Here is a 19081-nt window from a genome sequence, read left to right as displayed (position 1 = left end):
CATGTCAACAGGAAGTGAAGCCATAAATCTTTCCCCCAGCCATCATGCTCATAAAGTCCACCGGAAGGGGAGTGTCGCTGCTGGAAGGTTCCATCTGTCCAGTGGACGTGAAAGGCAGCACATTGACGCAAGATATCTAGCTAAACAAGATGGCGATGCATCTCAACATGGAGGAAAAAGGGACGCCACATTCCTTTGTTTACATTCATCAAAAAATGAAGCCTTGTCTTTTGGACAGTCAAATTAGCAAATTGTTTGGTTCAGGTTTGACTTCAGTTTACTTTAAACCGTCGACAATAACATAATCCAAGAATTGTCTGAAGGGAGGAGTTTTGAAGAAAACAGAGGACCACACGTTTCTTTTTGTATTTTTATTTAACTATAATCGTTACAAAACTCTCGCAGACACAACCACACAATGATGCAAGGCACAGCTCTTCACAAAAATAAATAAATAAAATTTACAAAAAAAAACGTGTACAAATATAAAGATATAGAAATCTTTCATCATAAATTGCAGATCAGTAGCCAGTCTTTAGCAGATTTACAAATGTCATCAATAAAATGACTTGAGTTCTGAATACATTTCAATGAGGATAAATAGGCTACGTTCACGCTGCAGGGATTAATGCTCTGATTTTTTTTTTAATTCGATTTTTCAGACTGTCGTGAAAAGATCAGATACAGGTCGCATAGGGGCAAAGATAATCGGAGTTGGGTCGTTTCAGCCTGCAGTGTGAACGTAGCCATAGAGTGTGACTTCATTTTTAAAACACAGGAAACTCTGCTGATCTTTTTATGATAATTTTATGATATTTCCCCAAAATCAGGTGAATGTTCACTAATTTTTCTGTCTCTTTTGACAACTTACTGTTATGAAACAAAATATCTTCTTTTGTGAGTGGTTGAGGTTAATTCTTTGACTTTTTACCAATTGTGAAAATCTCGCCATAATCTTTGGATCACGGGACATGAAAAAAAAAACAGGTGTCTGGTTGTTTCTGGGGCTGTGTGACAGAGAGCACACGGATCATCCTCAAAGCAAATCTACTCCTCAATGTGTCTGCAGATGGGTAATAATTGTTATAATTTTGAATTTTGATCATTTTGGGACCACTGGCCATTTTATGAATTTCCATAGTTGAGCACCGGATGTGACAGGTGTCTCAGTTATTTTTATGCCAAACTAGCGGGCACTTTTCTGTTAAAGTCATGGTGATTGTCTGCATTTTTTTTAGCAGCTGCTATGATATTTTAAATACATTTTTATTTTCTTGTTTAGCAGAAATTGTGGGTAAATTACACAAATCTGGGTTTATCTACCAGGTTGATATTTTAAAAATTAGCCCTTGTGCTATCTTAGATGACCCCTCCCTTCCATTGACATGTTCTCCCCATGACAAAGGTGGATAAAGGTGGAAAGATTTCATGTAATCCATGGACACCAGTGAAGATCACAAATCATTGAAGAAAAAAGGTTCAGCGCACTGTCTAGTGGGTCTAGATGACCCAACTCCCAACGTTAAAGTGCCTAGGATAGCACAAGGGTTAAGCAATTTTTCATCTGATATTTTTTAAGTTTTTTGAGCAGCTTTTTTTCATTTTTAGTCTTTAAACTGCTTTTTTAAGGTCATTTTCATTCCAGTTCCTATAGATTCCCATTTTTCTTTGATCCTCTCTTGAATTGGAGTGTTTCCAGTGTTGGATTTGCTGCATGTAGATTGGGTGATGCAACCAGATTTTCTGCTGGGGAGACTAGAGTGTAGGTTGAGCATCATCTGAAGGATGAAGAGGAAGAAGAAGGTCTGACTGGAAGGAGATGGTCCTTCAAAACCCACATGAACCTTTTAGTCCACATATTTTTGCCAATGTTTGATAGTTTTGATCAAGACGAGACAGACGTTCATAGGATTGTCCTTCCCACCTTCAGAGAAGATTGAAAGTTCTGAAAGAAACATCAGATTAGATTTTATGGTTTTCTGCTGTCGTGTACTTTTATTCGGTCCCTTCAGATGAGCTTTGGGTGGGAGACCACCATGGTTCTGGATCGTGGTCACTTTTGGCTTCTCCTTTGAAAACATTCATGTTTTCAGCTAAAAGCCTACAAAGAAAACAGTTTTTAGGTTGTGCCAGTTTATTTATTTGCTCCAAGCAGTGATTTTTTGAAAGTTTCCTTGTGGTTCCAAAACAGGAACCGATGTCGTAGAACCCAAAACAACAGGAGACCGTTGTTGTGGCGGCTCTCTTCGGGGACAGGTGTGGTCCCAGCAGGAAAACTGTCTCCTGACCGGGCGCTGAGCGCAGCAAAAGGTCCTCTGCTGGGTTCAGGACGGTCAGGTCATTCCCAAACCCCAGGGACCAGGCTTGTGGCCTGAAAACGGAGCCTGAACCAGAAAAACAGAAATGAGATTACATTAACCAAATTTAAGGGCAAAGGACTTGACTGTAAAGACTGTTTTCTTGTTGTTTTTATCCTTGTCTTTCTGTTGTGCCTCAAAACAGAATTTGACCTCTATTAATCACCTGAATTGAATATAAATTAGCGAATGTCTATCATTACCCCTAGCAGTGTGGGTTTGTACAGTTCCATTTCTAGCTTTTCACACGTTTTTACACTGCATTTGCCTCCAAATCTTAAGTTAAACCCCTTTTTCATAGTTTGATTCAACGCTTTCTAAGATTATTTTTTATTTTTAAATGTTCGTTTCTGCTAAACTATGTAACGTAGCTATTGCTCTTCATAATACCATTCCGCCATGTTTGATCAAGGCTCGTCCTCTAGAAAAGGGTAAGACAGCATTTACTTCGGCTTTTGTTTGATACGCCTAACATAAAGATTGCTTATCTTCAAAGACTTTGATTTCATTTATGTATTTGGACACCTGGAAAATGGATGCTGCGGAAATTATTTAAATCTTTGTAGTCTTTTCTCTGTGTTTTTGAGCGGGAAAGTGCCAAACCTGGCAACCCGGCAATTAGCAAGATCGCTTTGCGCAGGCTCGCGCCGCGTGCAGATTCAGTTTGAAGCTAACAGCAGCACGAGAAGCCACACGTGTGGAAAGGCCGCGAGGACAAGAAAAGTTGTTAAATAGTTGGTGAGATTTTGGGTTGTTGTAGATATATCTTCAATTTATTTTAAGAGGAAACCAATATTTATTCTGTTTTACTCAAAAACGTCGTCGACATTTTTTAAACATTCGGAAGATTTTCGTTAAGGCGCTTAACCTCAAAGGCGCATTAAAATATATATATAAAGGTGACATTTTAATCGTTTAACTTGTTTTAGTTGCCTCAGTTTCGTAATTTCTCCGGTTATTCATAAACTACAAAGTTGGCGTCGCCGTTCACGGCCTCGCGCTCGCTTTGCACAGTCGGCGGGAGCCTCTTTGATCACCCTTCTGCGCATGTGCACAAGGTTGTAGCTTACAGAGTTGGTAAATGCGTTAATATATATATTTTTTACTTTTCACGCCCTTAAAATCAGAACTCCACCGTGCGAGACTATTTATTGTCCTGAATTTTAGCGTATTTTGGACGCCAAGCCCCCCCCCCATTCATTTCCCGAAGCAAAAACGTTATAAGTACGAAGAATTTACAAAGACTTTTTATGAACCCAATGTGTTCCGAAAAGAACTTCGATAAATTCAAAAAAATCACATGAAAAATGTTCCAACGCAATGCATTGTGGTCTATATCAGTGAGCAGTGAGACTTCTGGAAAATTTCTAGGGCACTGGATTTTGAATTTGTAGACAGAACAGCCATTTAAAGGGAACTCAGACCAAATTAGTGTACAAATGGACAAATATTTTTTAAATAAAATGTAATCGTGTTCATAACGTTGTCAAGGTGAACGTGTGATGCTTAATAAATCTCCTAAAATTTAAGTCATTGAGAAATAGTCGTTCCTCTAGCTGAAAGTAAATTCTTACCTAATATAATAAAGAATAGTATTTTTTTTCAAAGTTCAGCTAAATTAACCAATAAGATTAAAACTTAAATGTTGTGCTCAAAAAATCCTTTTGCACTTGAAACAGAAAAATCTGTGCAAACAAGTTTTCACTTGGCACAAACCTGATTCAGTGTACGAGCCGATTGGAAGAATTTCTGACCAATCAGCATCAACCGTCATGTCCATGACTGATTGGCTGGCCACAGAAGGCAGTTTCTCACTAGTGAAAATAGTTTTTTGATCACCCAAAATATAAGTATAACAGAATACTGAGGAATGAGAAACAAATCCCTCCTGCTGCTGGTATCTTTTATTTTGAAAGGACGCCCCGTAAACATTTGTCCAGAGTGATAATCTATTTTAATATTTTCTCTAGACACCGGTGTCTTTAAAAGGGGAATTCGGACTTTGTGGGTTGTTGTCGGTCAGAAATGGACTGTAATGGTTCTTCAAAAGATGACGTTTCTAGATCTCCCTGATCTAGAACCTCAATACCTTAAAGAATGTTTTGTTTTTCCCAGATCATGAAAAAAAACCTACAGCTTACTGAAGTTATGACGTAAATGTGAACATATTTCAAAATCGTTGATGTTCAGATCTTTTCACAGAAAAGGAGACAAACGGGATTTATGTTAACAAAATCTAGAAGCTAACTTTTCCTCCAAGATCTTTTAGGTTTTTTAAATCTTGATAGTCTTGGATGGTTCAGGACGGGTTCAGTCTGCTGTGTTCTGGTCAGAACCGGTGTTCTGTGGGGTCAGGTTTTCCATCGTTATGCTCCTCTGAGCTTCCTCTTGTGTCTTCAGATCAGACGATTAAAATGGACGACTGGGAGGAAGAGGTACGCAGGTTTTCAGTCGGTTATCCAGGTGTTTTTTGGTGGACCTCCACCCTGACTCTGACTCTGGTTCACAGGAAACCGCACCGTCCTTCGCGCCCGTCAGCAGCACGGATGCAGGTACCCTGAGGTTGTGTAGCTGCAGGTTGTGTGTCTGTGTGATGATCACGCGTGTTGTCAGCTCCGCAGAGAAGCTCCTGGAACGGAGGCGCCAGGGACTCAGGAAATGGTGAGTTCTTCAGTCAGCCACCGTCCTTACCTTTAGGGTGGGGGTTCAAGCCCGCGGTCCCGTCCAGGACGTTGACTGTCTTACAGCAGAGCGGGCTGGGGGATGGAAGTCCACAGATTTAATCCAGTGTCCTTCGTGCTGTCAAATCCGTCTTCATGTAAGTGGAACCTGACACCTCTGCTTGTGTTTCAGACGGAGACAGCTGGAACCGCTCCAACCGAGGGCGAGGAGGTTCGGCCGGGAGAGGAGGCAGAGGAGGTGCTCTTCATCACTGAGTTTGAACTAGATGCTCTAGGTTCATGTCCACAGAAATCCTTTGAGTAGATGAAGGATAGAATCTGGAGCAGGACTTGGTCCTCTGTCTCCAGAACTCCTCTGCAGAGTTAAACGGTCGTCATGGCAACAGAGCCTGTCCTCTGTAGGGGTTTTAGAACGTTCCTGAGAGGCTCCAGAGGTTTTGGCGGTCCTCTGGGACCCCCAGCCTGCTCTGACGCTCGTGTGTGAAACCTTCTGGTGTGTTAAAGTCCAGACGCTGGGATTTGGACCGACGTGTTCACCTTCTGCATGCTGGATGAAGAGGATGGGACTTTGTCTAGACGCTTTGTGTAATAAAGTTTTTTTCTGGTGCTGGTCAGGGCGCGGCAGAGGCTTCGGACGGTCTGACCAGGACGAGCTCAATGGTAAGAATCCGCTCCGGTTTTCCCGCCGTCCAAACGTTTGCGGCTCTGACGCAGATCTCTGAACGCAGGAGGCGGCGGAGACTCTGAAAACGGTGAGGGGGTTCTGAAGGTGAGGCTCCACTGGGTTCTCTGTGGTTCCTGAACTGTGTGCTCTCCAGGGTTCAGAGGAAGAGGCCGAGGAGGAAGAGGAGGCTTCAGACCAGGTATGTGCTCAGCTTCACCATCCAACGCTTCGACTGCTTCAACGCTTTCTCTCTGGCAGGTGGGGGGGAGCGAGGAAGAGGAGGAGGTACGTGAAGACCTTTAGGGACCTTCAGCGGTTCTCCAGAAGGTCCGATGAACTGACGTGCTTTTGTTTGGCTACAGGTTATCGAGGACGGGATGAAGACGTCTTTGCTGCAGGTGACTGCTCTCAGCTTTCTGTGACCTTTATGACCTCCGACCTCTGACCTTTCGCTTTGTGTGAAAGCAGGAGACAGCAGAGGGGCAGAGAACAGCGATGCAGCTGACCCTGAACGTAAGCAGAACCCCAACCTTTATGTCAGGTTTCAGTTCTGGAGCTGCAGAGTCTCCTCTGATCCTCAGGGCCCAAAGTGACCTACATCCCCCCGAGCCTCCCAGAGGACGAGGACTCCATCTTCTCCCACTACAAGATGGGCATCAACTTCGACAAGTACGACGACATCCTGGTGGACGTCAGCGGGACCAACCTGCCCGCCGCCATCATGGTGAGGACGGGCTTGTGGGAACGTTTGTACCAAGCTTTAGAGGCGGAGCGTGTGAACGTTTAATCCTATACATGTTCAGACGTTCCCATGGGAACCACGCTGTGTTGGAGTCCCATGGGTGTGTTCAGGCCGGACAAGCGGGGCGGGGTTTCCGCTGGTGTCAAATTTTGTCCCAGTGCAAATTTCCTGAATCTTGTTTCCGTCTCTTTCTTGCTGCTGTATGATTCTGGTGTGACACTAATTCATTTCTCCCCAATTTCTCACGATTTCCCGGCGCCTTCGCTCTCCTGATGGGTTTTTAAAATGCCAGAAAAGTCCACCGGGGGGCGCGTCTCCTGAGCATGTAGGGGTGCTTGGCCCCGGTGCCACGTTATCCATTTTTACCAGACCGATAGGTTTCTGGCCATAACAGTGTTGTTAACGTTAGCAGACACGGCGTGTACTATCGCCCTCTTTCCTCCTGCAGGGGGGAGGGGCTTCTCACACTCTCGCATTCCTTAAACTTTCCTAAAGGGCCGGATTTGTGTGTGGAAGTGGGAGGGCCAAGCAGCAGTGTTTGGGGTATTTTCAACCCCAACATTTTTACCAAAATCCCTGTGAATTTCTGTCTGAGTCTGTGCAGAAGGAAAAACCTGATGTGAGCCAGAAGTCAGAGTTCATGTGATTTACTTGGAACGTCATTTCAGCCAATCACAATCAAGAAATTCCACACAGTTCCTAGGAAGGGCTGGAGGCGTATATCATTGATTTAATGAAGGTCTGAATGGTGGCCGCATTCGGCTCACCGGCCAGACTTTGGACATGTCTGCAATCTGGATTTCGTGTTTTCTAGTTTTGCCATTGTTGCTGTCATTGATCTGCTGGGACTTTAGTCAGCAGAAAAACTGCAGAGAACATTTTCAGGATTTGGTCCAAAGTGACCCAAAGCAGCTGTGATGGATGGAGTAGAAGCCAAGAACCAATCTAATCTCATCTATTAGCTTCCTACTCTGAAACGTCACAGATCCCTGGCGTTGAGGGGTCACACCTTTAGTATGTAGAGCGATGCAAACGCACACAAACAGGCGTTTACGCAGACTTTCCATGGAAGCATGAACGCACCTTTCCAACGAAGACAACGAGAACATCTCGGATGATTGGTTCTAGATCAGGAGGATCCAGAATCTGTTCTGGGTTCTACTTCCCTGATCCAGAGCCGACCGTTCTTCACGCCGCTACAGGAACTCCAAGCAGGGTCAAACGGTGGCCTTTGTAAAGATTTCTGGAGTTTTCCGTCTCCTGAACCAGGTCTTGGAGCGCAGATGTTGTGATGGTTTCTGCTTTCAGACCTTTGAGGAGGCCAAGCTGTGCGAGTCGTTGAAGAACAACATCAGCAGGTCCGGATACGTCAAGCCGACGCCCGTCCAGAAGTACGGCCTCCCCATCATCTCCGCCGGCAGAGACCTGATGGCGTGCGCTCAGACCGGCTCCGGAAAAACTGTGAGGCCACCGCCGGTTCCATAAAAGTCCGGGTTTGTTTTGGACGCCGGGTCAAACGGCGGCGTTCCTCCCCACAGGCGGCGTTCCTGCTGCCCATCCTGCAGCAGCTGATGGCAGACGGCGTGGCGGCCAGCCGCTTCAGCGAGATCCAGGAGCCAGAGGCCGTGATTGTGGCTCCTACCAGGGAGCTCATCAACCAGATTTACCAGGAGGCCCGGAAGTTCTCCTTTGGGTGAGTGGGGCTGGCAGGGGGGCGGGGCTAAACTGCAGCGGTGCCGGCATTGAGCCGTGCGGCGTCTCGGCAGGACCTGCGTGCGGCCCGTGGTGGTCTACGGAGGCGTGAACACCGGCTACCAGATGAGGGAGATCGAGAAGGGCTGCAACGTGCTGTGCGGGACTCCGGGACGCCTGCTGGACATGATCGGCAGAGGAAAGGTGAGCGCCAGTTCCTCCTGATGATCTGCCGCTGGAGGCTCCACCCCATAATGCTCTCCTCCAGGTGGGCCTGAGTAAAGTTCGCCACCTGGTCCTGGACGAAGCCGACCGCATGTTGGACATGGGCTTCGAGCCGGACATGCGCCGGCTGGTGGGCTCCCCGGGTATGCCGTCCAAAGAGGAGCGGCAGACGCTGATGTTCAGCGCCACCTTCCCCGAGGACATCCAGAGGTCTGCCCCGCCCACCCCAACGCCTGCTGGATGTTGTCCGCCACTCTAACAGGAGTGTTTGCAGGTTGGCGGCCGACTTCCTGAAGGTGGACTACCTGTTTGTGGCCGTGGGGGTGGTGGGCGGAGCCTGCACCGACGTGGAGCAGACCTTCCTACAGGTCACCAAATTCAACAAGCGGGAGCAGCTCCTGGACCTCCTCAGGACCATCGGTGAGTCTCGGCTTGTGGCAGATCCTCCTGCAGGAGAACCGGCCGTCATGGTGCACTCTCCTCAGGGTCTGAGCGGACCATGGTGTTCGTGGAGACCAAGAGGCAGGCCGACTTCATCGCCGCCTTCCTGTGCCAGGAGAAGGTTCCGACCACCAGCATCCACGGGTACGTCCACGCCTGTCTGCCCCCTGGGGCTGTTCTGGTGCTGATGATGTCACTGGTCCCACAGCGACAGAGAGCAGCGCGAGCGGGAGAAGGCGCTGGCGGATTTCCGCTCAGGCAAGTGTCCCGTCCTGGTGGCCACCTCGGTGGCGTCCCGCGGCCTGGACATCCCTGACGTCCAGCACGTGGTGAACTTTGACCTGCCCAACACCATCGACGACTACGTCCACCGCATCGGGAGAACGGGCCGCTGCGGCAACACCGGCAGGGCCGTGTCCTTCTACGACCCCGACGTGGACAGTCAGCTGGCCCGCTCGCTGGTCGGCATCCTGGCCAAGGTGAGAACGGCGCGATGCGTTCAGGATCCACCCACTCTAGAATGATCATATCTGTTTGGTTTGGACTGTTTAAACCCCAATTTGTTCTTGTTGCCCATGACAACTGGGGTCTGAGATTAGGGGTCGGGGCTTTCCCACAATCCCCTCACAGGAAATTTCCTTATCGTTTTTCTGAAATGTGGGCGTGGTTAACGAAAACCTGTTGCTAAAGAAATCTAACATCTTACTTTAGCCGATTCTTCAAAGAATGACAGATCTGTTCGTCGCCACTGGGTGACCAAAAAAATGAAATGGTTGCTATGGAGATACAAGCAGCAGGAAGTCAGGACCTTCAGCTGTAGGAGATGAGGATCTGCAGGGTGCAGAGGCGTCCTCCTCACGGCTCTCCCAATGTCTGCAGGCTCAGCAGGAGGTGCCGTCATGGCTGGAGGAGTCGGCGTTCGGCGCTCACGGTTCCGCCGCCTTCAACCCTTCGGGAAGGACGTTTGCCTCCACAGACTCCAGGAAGGTCTGCAGCCCTCCACAGCACGCAGAGCCTCCTGGGTGGGGTTGGTTCCTCATTCTGCTTTGTGGTTCTAGGGTGGTTCTTTCCAGGACAGCAGTGTGAAGACGCAGCCTGCAGCGCCCCCTGCTGCTGCTGATGAAGATGACTGGGAGTGAAGGCCCCGCCGCGTCAGCTTCCTCCTCCACTGAATGCCGAAGCGTTCCGTTTTTTTTTTTTTTTTTAAGGCATTTGAACTTGTGTTAAAGTAGAAACTGGGAGGATGAGTGTCCGACCGCCCACGTTCAAGTCCGGAAGAAGAGGATCAGAGGAGCGTTCTCCTGACAGAATGACTATAGAGAAAAGTTGGTATTGTTGTGTCCTTCAGCGGTTTTCTCCTGATAAATAAAAGTTTTCAACAAACGCCTTTTTTTTTCTTCCTTCATTATTTCACCCGACATCAAAGAAACAAACGTTCTTAAAGAATTGAGCCAGAAACTATTGAAACAACGGCTTTTTCTTTTAAAACTTTCCTGTAAATTTGCCAAATTCCCAGACTGCTAGATTATTTTTTTCTTCAGGTTTCTGCCGGAACCCTGAACGTTCCAGTGAAATCGTCGGAACATTCAGCTTCTTCAGGATTTTGTTCCCATTTACCTCAAAGGATAATAAAATTGGAATTCAGGCTGTTGTTTAAAAAATGATTAATAATCATTTGAATTTAAAAACTGTTTTAGGCTGGATGGAAGCATATCTTCGGTTTGATCAGAATTATTATTTTGAAGCCTTTTAACACAAGGTGGCGCTATCATTTCAGCTGTTGGGTGCTCATTACAGAACATTCCTGCATCTGGAAGTGGTTCTGCTCCGGTTTGTAGAACTGGATTAGGTTTGCTCCATATCTGCTTTGAGGAAAGGGGTTTTCTCTTCAAGTTCTTTAGAAAGTTGCAGAACTGCAAAATTAAATAAACCTCATTTAAAAAAAAAAAACCTTTTGCCTAACTGATCACAAAATTAAGACTTGTATTTTTAAAATTACCTATTTTTCCCCATTAAAGAATTTCATATAACAATTACCCATCTGAAGAATTTTGTGACAGAGAAATTTATAAATGGATAAGAAATAATTACTTTATTTATTTATTTGACACAGGGACACAATCGGTTGGACACGGTTCAGTAATCCATGCGCATAGTTTATCTTTTTCCTTTTTTTTAAACCACTAGCACCTGGCGGGTTCCATAGAACATCCCAAAACACAACTTGTCATAAATGTGACCAAATCTTTGAGTGAAACAATTCAAAGTGAATTTGATTTTTTATTCAATAAAAATAGAATAAAGCAAACCAGGAAAATAACAGAGATAAATCATCCGTCCGTCCATCTGTTTTATAGTCCAGATTTAGTAAACCTCTCACCGATCCCCGCCACCATCTTGTCTTGTATGTGTTTATGTGTTCATACATTTGTCTAATTTTGGATTCTTTTATTGCCAATTTACTTTTAGGTTAAATACAAATTTGACTGAATGTATAGTTTAATGTATGTAAGTAATGTTCTGTAAATACGTTTTTTATTTTGATCTTTTAGGGTGATTTTGACTTCTACTTAAGGACTGCAGATGTAAAATAGCCTGACTCTGGAATGTTTATTAGTATTTACATTCCAACTGTTCTATTTAAAAACAAAAAAACGCGTTTCCGGGTGGTCCTCGAACGCCGCACGCGCTGATTGGTCGTTTTGCTGCGTTTGAAGTTCCCTAACGGCCGCGCGGAGCTGCGGTTCGGCTCCCTCCGCGGTCCAAACGCTCGGCGAACGCCGTCAGGTGACCGCACGGGGGAAGTTACGTCACAGGTTCACGCGAGGAACGTTTATTGTTTTAAACGCGGCGAAAGTAATGAGCGTAAAACCTAAACGCCAGGTACGGAAGTGACGTCATAGGCTTTTAATAAAGTTTGGACGCCGCCTGTTGTTAGAGGAAACAAAAAGTATTAGGTCTTGTTGAGCACTTTTGTGTTGTTGTGGCTAACAGGAAGTGACGTCAGGGAGGCTGGCAGGAGCCCTCAAAATGAGCAGGTGAGTTTAGTGTTTTTCAACAGAACTCCTCTGGAGATGTTCTCAGGTAAAGTCTGCGTCTCCTCCTCCAGACAGACTGCAGGAGGTCCGCCGCACGCCGCTTTCTCGCTGTACTCCACAGACTCAGAGGAACAGGTGAGGAACCAGCCGGGGCCCAAACAGGACAGAACCCGGAGCTGTTGAGGCGTCCTGGTTCCGGTCCACTGCTCACACCTGACCTCTGCCCCCAGGTCTCCACCCTCCACAGAGGTCTGGATCGCTGCGCCGTCCTGCTGGACCACATCCTTCAGGCGGACACCGCGGGTCAGAGTAGAGAAATGGACGGGCGATGTTCACATCCATTTAGCCCTAGGGTGGATTTGAACCCACGGTTTGCCACCAGACCGCTGAGGTGATTGGTTTGTTGCAGGGTTGTCGTCTTTGACCAGAACACCGACAGAAGGAGCAACCAGGTCGAAACCGGCAACTCCTGCAGGGAGGAAGACCGTGAAGAAGGTTCCCGGAAAAGCAGGTGAGGGTCCTGGAACGACCACGAGGTCCTTGATCCACAGCAGAGCTGGTTCTCTCAGAGAGGTGTGAAGGCTCACCTGAACCTACAGGGTCCACACTGACCGCCAGCTGTCTTCCTGTTCAACCCTTCAAAATAAAGTCCTTGTTTTCTGCTGGCCACAGCGTCATCCATGCTTTGGTCACGGCGGCTCCTTTTCTGAAGCTTTGGTTGTTGTTTTCTTCTCTGAACAGTGAAAGGCGGAGCTGCTAGATCCAGAGCAAACACCTCCCAGGGAAGGAGGGCCACCACAAAGACGGGTGAGCTGCAGAACACGTGGAAGGGATGGAGCGTGTGATGTAAGCCCATGCTAACCCCCCCCCCCCCTCTGTGTGATTATTGATCAGGACCAAAAAACTCTACCGAAATTTACTGAAATAAAAAAAAAAACTCTGGGTCTTCACCATGATGGACAAAGACCCATAAAATGGACTCCACAGTTATGTCCCCCGGGGGGGGGGCTTCAGGCCAATGTCTGGTAGGACAGACGAAACCCCCCCGCGGTCATTAACACCTAGATGGACGGACTCGACTAGCACTTCGACTTTAGTCACAGTCTGTAGCTCCACTGACGTTTGCTTCACGTGTGTGTAGACCAGGGGTGGGCAAACTGCGGCCCCCACGCTGGATCCGCCCGCCTCCATATATATGTTATTTTTTAATCTGGCCACATGATCAAGAATATGACATTTTCTTCCTCCTTCTGCAGTCTGAGCTCCAACCTGAAAGCCTCTAAAATCTGTCAAACAGAACAGAAGACAGTCTTTCCTTCTACGTCACACTTCATGTTTACCGGTTTAGCTCATTGTTTTGGAGCAGGGGTGGGCAACTATTTTAACTGGGGGGCCACTTTGGGTTCTGAAATTCAATAGCAGGAGCAGATATGTGGAGTGAGAATGATAGAACATGGAATGTAGATAAAAACATTTGGATTGAAAATTATATTCTAAAACAGAATATTGTAGAGATTTTAGTACAAAACTTTTGTTCCCATTTTAGATTCTTTTTTTTTTTATTGTGTAGTCCTTTGGTACCTTCAAGGAGATGTAAAATACTATGAATAAAGTTTTATTCATTCATGATCCCTTTAATAAAATAAATAACATTACTTATGAAATAAAACAATAACACTATGATTATACAAGACAAAAAATCAGAAAAAATATACTGATACATTTTAAATAAATAAATAGTGGATCCTCTCCAGTCAGAATTCCACAGAGACTTTGAGCTCATCACATGTCTCACAGTTTCTCATCCAGTAATACTGAAAAGGCTTGTTTCTCTGTCTTCTGCTGCAGATAATCATAAATCTGTGTTTCCTTTGCACCAGTACAGAGTTCTCTCATTTATGGCAGGAGTTACGTTCTAAAAACAACTGTGATCAGTGAAATCCATGGAGGAAGATTCCAGAAATTTATGGTAAAACTCCTCACTGCTAACTTCTACACTTTTCTCAGACAAACATGAACATTTTCTCCCTTTTCTCTTGTTTAAATTCTCAAACCTTCATAGAAATCAGATCCAGGATCTTAGAATGAAAACAAAGATCTGATGGATCACAGATTTCTGATCTGAAGAGCTCTGCGTTTCTGTACAGGAGACACTGCACAGACTGAGGAGATTGATTGACAGGCTCTCCAGCCAATCAGGACACAGAACAGGGTGTGCTGTTTAAAGGAAGCAGCAGAATCGCTCTAAAAGAATGAGCTAAACCAGGAAAGATGAAGTGTGACGTAGAAGGAAAGACTGTAGCGCCATAGTTTACCCACCCCTCTTTTAGAGCGATCATGCTGCTTCCTTTAAACAGCACCCTGCTCTGTGTCCTGATTGGCTGGAGACCCTGTCAATCAATCTCCTCCGTCCATGTCTCCTGTACAGAAGCACAGAGCTCTTCAGATCAGAAATCTGTGATCCATCAGATCTTTGTTTTCATTCTCAGATCCTGGATCTGATTTCTATGAAGGTTTGAGAATTTAAACAAGAGAAAAGGGAGAAAATGTTCAAGTCTCTCTGAGAAAAGTGTAGAAAGTGGTCAGTGAGGAGTTTTACTGCCATAAACATCATACTAGAAAAAAGTTTTTACATGGTCTGTGCATGTTGTTAGTGTGGTCCCAGCGTGTTGTCAGTGTGGTCTTAGCATGTTGTTAGTGTGGTCTTAGCGTGTTGTTAGCGTGGTCCCAGCGTGGTCTCTCCTCTTGAAGATCCCTGCTGGTTACTTTTGGGAAGACCAGCGTCTGACCACGGGTATTGAACCTGCAGGCCCCAGCAGCTCCGGTCTTCATGGACGAACCAGCTCCATTCCAACGACGACGCAGACTTCCGCTGCAGCCGCACAGTCTGGGCCCAGGCCCCGCCCACTCCAGAGACGAGGTGGGAGGAGTCCTTCACCTCTAGATCCTCCCCCCGTCACGGTGCCCCTCCACGCCAAACGGCAGGTCATTTCTGCCGTTCCCCATGAGGGGCGTCAGGGGGAGGGTGATGAAGAGGACTTTGTCCCTGTGAGAGACCCCGGCCCCCACAGCTCTGCTGCACACCTCCCCAGACCTGTTGAGGGGCAGGAGCAGGACCAGGACCAGGAGCAGGACCAGGACCAGGACCAGGAGCAGGACCAGGAGCAGGAGCAGGACCAGGAGCAGGACCAGGACCAGGACCAGGAGCAGGAGCAGGACCAGGACCAGGCCTCATCCAGCAGGAGGGAGCTCTGCAGCAGCGCAGGACGACCAGCAAAGACTGTCGGTGGACTGCTGGAGCAGCTGAAGGCCGCCGTCGCCGGGCGAGGTGAGCTCTGACACTGAAAGCTGCTCACCTGAATAACCAGGGGGCGGGGTCAGTCCATGTCTCACTCCGCCCCTTAGGTCACTGCTTTGTTTTATCAGTCTTTTCTCTCTTTGACTTTTAACAAAAAATAGAAAGTAAAAACATTTTCTTAATCACATTATGTCCTTAACCGGAATTATTTCAAGTTTGATCAAACCAAACGTCGCTCTGTTCCAGTTAACCCTTCAATATCGGCGCTGTCGCCACGGACAGGAAGTAACACGCGCTCTTTGAACTCTTTGACCCTTTGCACAATTAAGGTGATTCCAACAGATTCAGAGGCTGAGGGTGGCTTTCTCCGCTTCAGGATCCGTTGGAACGACGGCGTCAACGCCGAAGTTAAAGCGCTGGAAACTGACCTAACCTTAACCGCGTGCGTGCGTGCGTGCGTGTGTGTGTGTGTGTGTGTGCGTGTGTGTGTGTATACAGGCAGTGTTGCAGAACAGCTTCTCGTTGGTCTGGAGCAGATCTTGTCTTCACCTCAGGTCGGGGTCGAGCCGTCCGCCCCATCAGCTGAAGGAGCAGGAGGTACATTGATAACGTTCATGTGTGTGTGTGTGTGTGCGTTTGGGGGGGGGGGGGTGTTAAACAGTGTAGTCCATCATTCGAATGTCAAGTAAATCTGACATTTTAATCTCTAACTACTAAAAAACAATGTAGTGCCCTGAATTGTAAAGCAATTGAGACACCATGCTCACTCCCTTTTTTTCCTCTTTTATGACATCCTGGATTTCACTAAGTTAAAATCTAATTAATATGAGTGTTTTACGACGTTTTTTTACGAATTCACTGAGTTCTGAACATAAAAACGTTGATGGTTTATTTAAAAAAATACATTAAAATAAAATTTTGGCTAAAATTGTTCCGACACAATGCATTGTGGTCTATGTTTGCCGATCTAGTGAGCATCGATGCACACTGGTTTTTGGCAGAGACTTCTGGGAAATTGATTTGGGAATTGTAGATTCAGACAGAACTGCAAAATGACGAACGCACAAGATGGGGTGTAACGGTTAGGATTAATTTTGTACCGTTTCTGTTGTATTAAGTATTAAGTTTGCCCCGAGGCGGAACTAATGTTAATAATGAGTTTGTGTGTGTGAGCGCACGGTCAGGGTGTGTTGCTCAGTTTGCCGAGACAGTAACAAAAAAGGTTTTCCTCTAAAAAAACAGAGACTGGTTCTATTATTAACCCGCTCTGGAGGCTCTGAGGGTCCGAACGGGGAAGTGAACCCCAAAGGAAGATCCGCCTTTGGTGGAGAGGATCTCCCTGCGTCTTCCGACCACAGTCAGAAACCTCATTGCAGTTCAGGTTCAACAGCGTTTAGGGGACAGAGGTGACAGTGAGCATGTCATCAGGATCATGCAGACCCCCCCCCATCTTCTTATACTCTCCTGTGTGGGGGGGGGGACACCTTGGCTTTGTTGTCAGCATCCATGAAGGGAAAAGACAGTTGGATAAGTCAAAAGAGTTACATTCACAAAGAGGGCGTATGCCACAGTAACGCATCTGACCTGTTAACGCTCTTAAAACGGCATCACCCGACTGTAACAATCAGGTCTGCAAGAAAAAAATGTTTTTTTAGGCCAGTGTTAATTATCCAAAGTTTATGGTTCCTAACAGCTAATAGTTGTATTGTCATGTAAAACCAATAAATGCATTTTCCAAGTAATTTTTTTTTTATCCCTGCCTTTTTGGTACTGAAAAAAATACTGAAAATGTACAGAACCGAGCCCTATGAAATACTGAACCGAACCGAATTGAGATTTTAGAGTACCGTTACAGCCCTATAGTGCACTACATAGTGCAGTTTCTGACTGTGGTCGGAAGACGCAGGAAGATCCTCTCCACCACTATGTAGTGAACTATGTAGTGCACTATTGGGGTTAGGGTGGGAATTATGACACAGCGTTTGTCGTTGAAAACTGTGCATCCAACTCTGGATTTCTTTCCTTTCTTGTGTTTTAACGGTTTAAACAGTTTAATTCATTTCTAAAGCTCTTCAAGCTGCTAAACGTTCGTCCTGTGTTGTCAGTCGTGGGCCTGCAGGGGGAGCTGGAGAGCGCTCAGGCCAGACTGCAGCAGCTGCAGGAGGACCTCGGTGAACTACGGAGAGCCCTGCAGGACACACAGAGCCAGCTGAAGGACGTGAAGGCAGAGAACGCCATCCTGAAGACAGGTTCTCTCCGTCCATTTGTCTTTAGGGCTTCAGGATTGTGAGGGTCTACAGAGAAACGTTGGAGGTCAAAACCGTAGAAGGAGGAGGCAGAAATGGCCTCATAGATGTTTTATGATCCTTTCTTATTTAATGGCAATAAAGTTATGAAGGAACCTTTATTGGTCAGGGTTCTAGTGAACATTGTGGTTCCAAAAACCACAAATCAAAGCCAGAAACGGGTTTGTCAGCGTTCTCCTTCACTCTGTTGATGCAGATCTGGAGCTCCACAGACAGAAGCTGCTGGACGGCGAGAGAGTCAACAGTGAGCTGGCCTCGCTCGCCCAGCACCGCCTGAAGGAGATGGAGAAGCTGCAGAGGTTTGGGTTTCCCTGAGTGGAGAACTTCGGTTCCAAAAGCCGTCGCTTCACGGTCGCTTCATGTCTTCTGCTGTTCCAGCCTCCTTCAGAGCGCCGCGGACACTCCCACCGACCGGATCAAAGGCTTCCTCCACTCTCTGAGGCAGGCGGAGCCCTGCACTGAGCACGTGCAGACAGGGCTCAGGTCACCTCCTCCTGGAGGCGGGTCCGGTCAAAGCGACAGAGAGAGCACAGACCTGGTGGGCGGGTGTGCGCGGCGCCTCCGCTCCCCGTCTCTCTGTGACTCCGCCTCCTTGTGGTCGGCCTGGAGCGCCAGGTCCTCCTCCACCTTTGACACCAGGGACGAGGCGGCGTTCAGGGACGGCCTGGCGGCTCTGGACGCCAGCATCGCCAGCCTGCAGAGAACCTTCCAGCTGGATCTGAGGAGATGTTGAGGAACCGTGGCGGTCCAGATCTTCTGTAACGTGTAACTTCTGATTTGAAATAAAGCTTTATTTGACTGTCAATCAATCTGTGGGTTCTGTGTGTATGTGTCTGTGTTGTATGTTTAATAGTGTGTCTGTTGGGGGTGTGGGGGTGTATTTGTGTGTGTGCTGGTATGTGTTTTTGTTGGTGTTTGTCTGGTAGTGTGTGTATTGGTGTATGTGTGTCTGCTGGGGTGTTGTGGTTGTGTTTATGTGTGTATTGGTGTTATGGTTGGTTTAAGTGTATTATAGTGTGTGTGTGTGTACTTAACTGATTGTTTTTTTCTTCCAAGTAGCGCATAGTTTGTTGTTGTTTGTCAAATCTTCAAGGTTAAACAACGACAGCAGTCGGTGACAAAATAGGAGCTTTTTTTGGAAAATTTCTGATTAAAAAAAAACACGCTTTATGAAACCGATGTTTGCCAACGGACAATTAATAACTATTGTCAAATATATTTGAACAAGCCAGAGGGTTTCTCTTCTCACAGTTTGCATGGATGGTGAATAAACGTGGAAAAAATGAGAAAAGTTGTGGTCTTTACGTGAAATTTTCATAAATGTATCACGAATGAACCAGGTTAAAACCGCGGAAGAAGTACGAATAAACCAACAAAGAACTCGTAAACCAACAAAGAACATGAACCAAACATGATTATTGTCTGTTAATATACAATTCATTAGTAATTTGTGCGTCAACTACGTATTTGAACGTGATATGTGTGCTGTATTCACGTAAAGACTCATCGGTTGAAACCTTCAGTGGACATCTGCAAATGTTGATGAATGACAAAAATGATCACGCTTAAATCACGAAAGACCAAACTTTTATACGTGGAAAATGCGCAAAATGCCCGTAGTGGCTGTGTGACTCTGC

At 46.5% G+C, this 19081-nt stretch overlaps 2 protein-coding genes across 7 annotated transcripts; both read left to right on the top strand.

The window, feature by feature from the left end:
- The first annotated feature begins 2682 nt into the window (after positions 1 to 2682).
- ddx4 (DEAD-box helicase 4) lies at positions 2683 to 10185 on the top strand. Of its 6 annotated transcripts, none has more exons than XM_023961242.1 (21): positions 2683 to 2788; positions 4758 to 4792; positions 4867 to 4909; positions 4971 to 5018; positions 5211 to 5276; positions 5654 to 5698; positions 5767 to 5790; positions 5857 to 5901; positions 5961 to 5987; positions 6065 to 6100; positions 6171 to 6215; positions 6284 to 6426; positions 7753 to 7905; positions 7983 to 8137; positions 8211 to 8340; positions 8405 to 8571; positions 8636 to 8781; positions 8847 to 8946; positions 9011 to 9281; positions 9682 to 9789; positions 9861 to 10185. In XM_023961242.1, the coding sequence occupies exons 1-21, from the start codon at positions 2698 to 2700 to the stop codon at positions 9939 to 9941; spliced, it is 1959 nt and encodes a 652-aa protein (XP_023817010.1). In that variant the 5' UTR covers positions 2683 to 2697; the 3' UTR covers positions 9942 to 10185.
- A 1317-nt stretch (positions 10186 to 11502) lies between these two features.
- Positions 11503 to 18253, top strand: LOC101174327 (RNA polymerase II degradation factor 1). Its single transcript, XM_011494484.3, has 11 exons — positions 11503 to 11685; positions 11797 to 11840; positions 11912 to 11975; positions 12071 to 12143; positions 12250 to 12351; positions 12582 to 12647; positions 14650 to 15168; positions 15637 to 15735; positions 17244 to 17387; positions 17641 to 17743; positions 17823 to 18253. Exons 1-11 carry the CDS (start codon positions 11662 to 11664, stop codon positions 18175 to 18177), a joined length of 1593 nt encoding a protein of 530 aa, XP_011492786.2. The 5' UTR covers positions 11503 to 11661; the 3' UTR covers positions 18178 to 18253.
- Positions 18254 to 19081: the final 828 nt, after the last annotated feature.

Source organism: Oryzias latipes, chromosome 2, assembly GCF_002234675.1.
Source record: "Oryzias latipes chromosome 2, ASM223467v1".
Taxonomy (NCBI): domain Eukaryota; kingdom Metazoa; phylum Chordata; class Actinopteri; order Beloniformes; family Adrianichthyidae; genus Oryzias; species Oryzias latipes.
The sequence above is the reverse complement of the archived record's forward strand: the minus strand, read 5'-3'. Positions and strand labels throughout refer to the sequence as shown.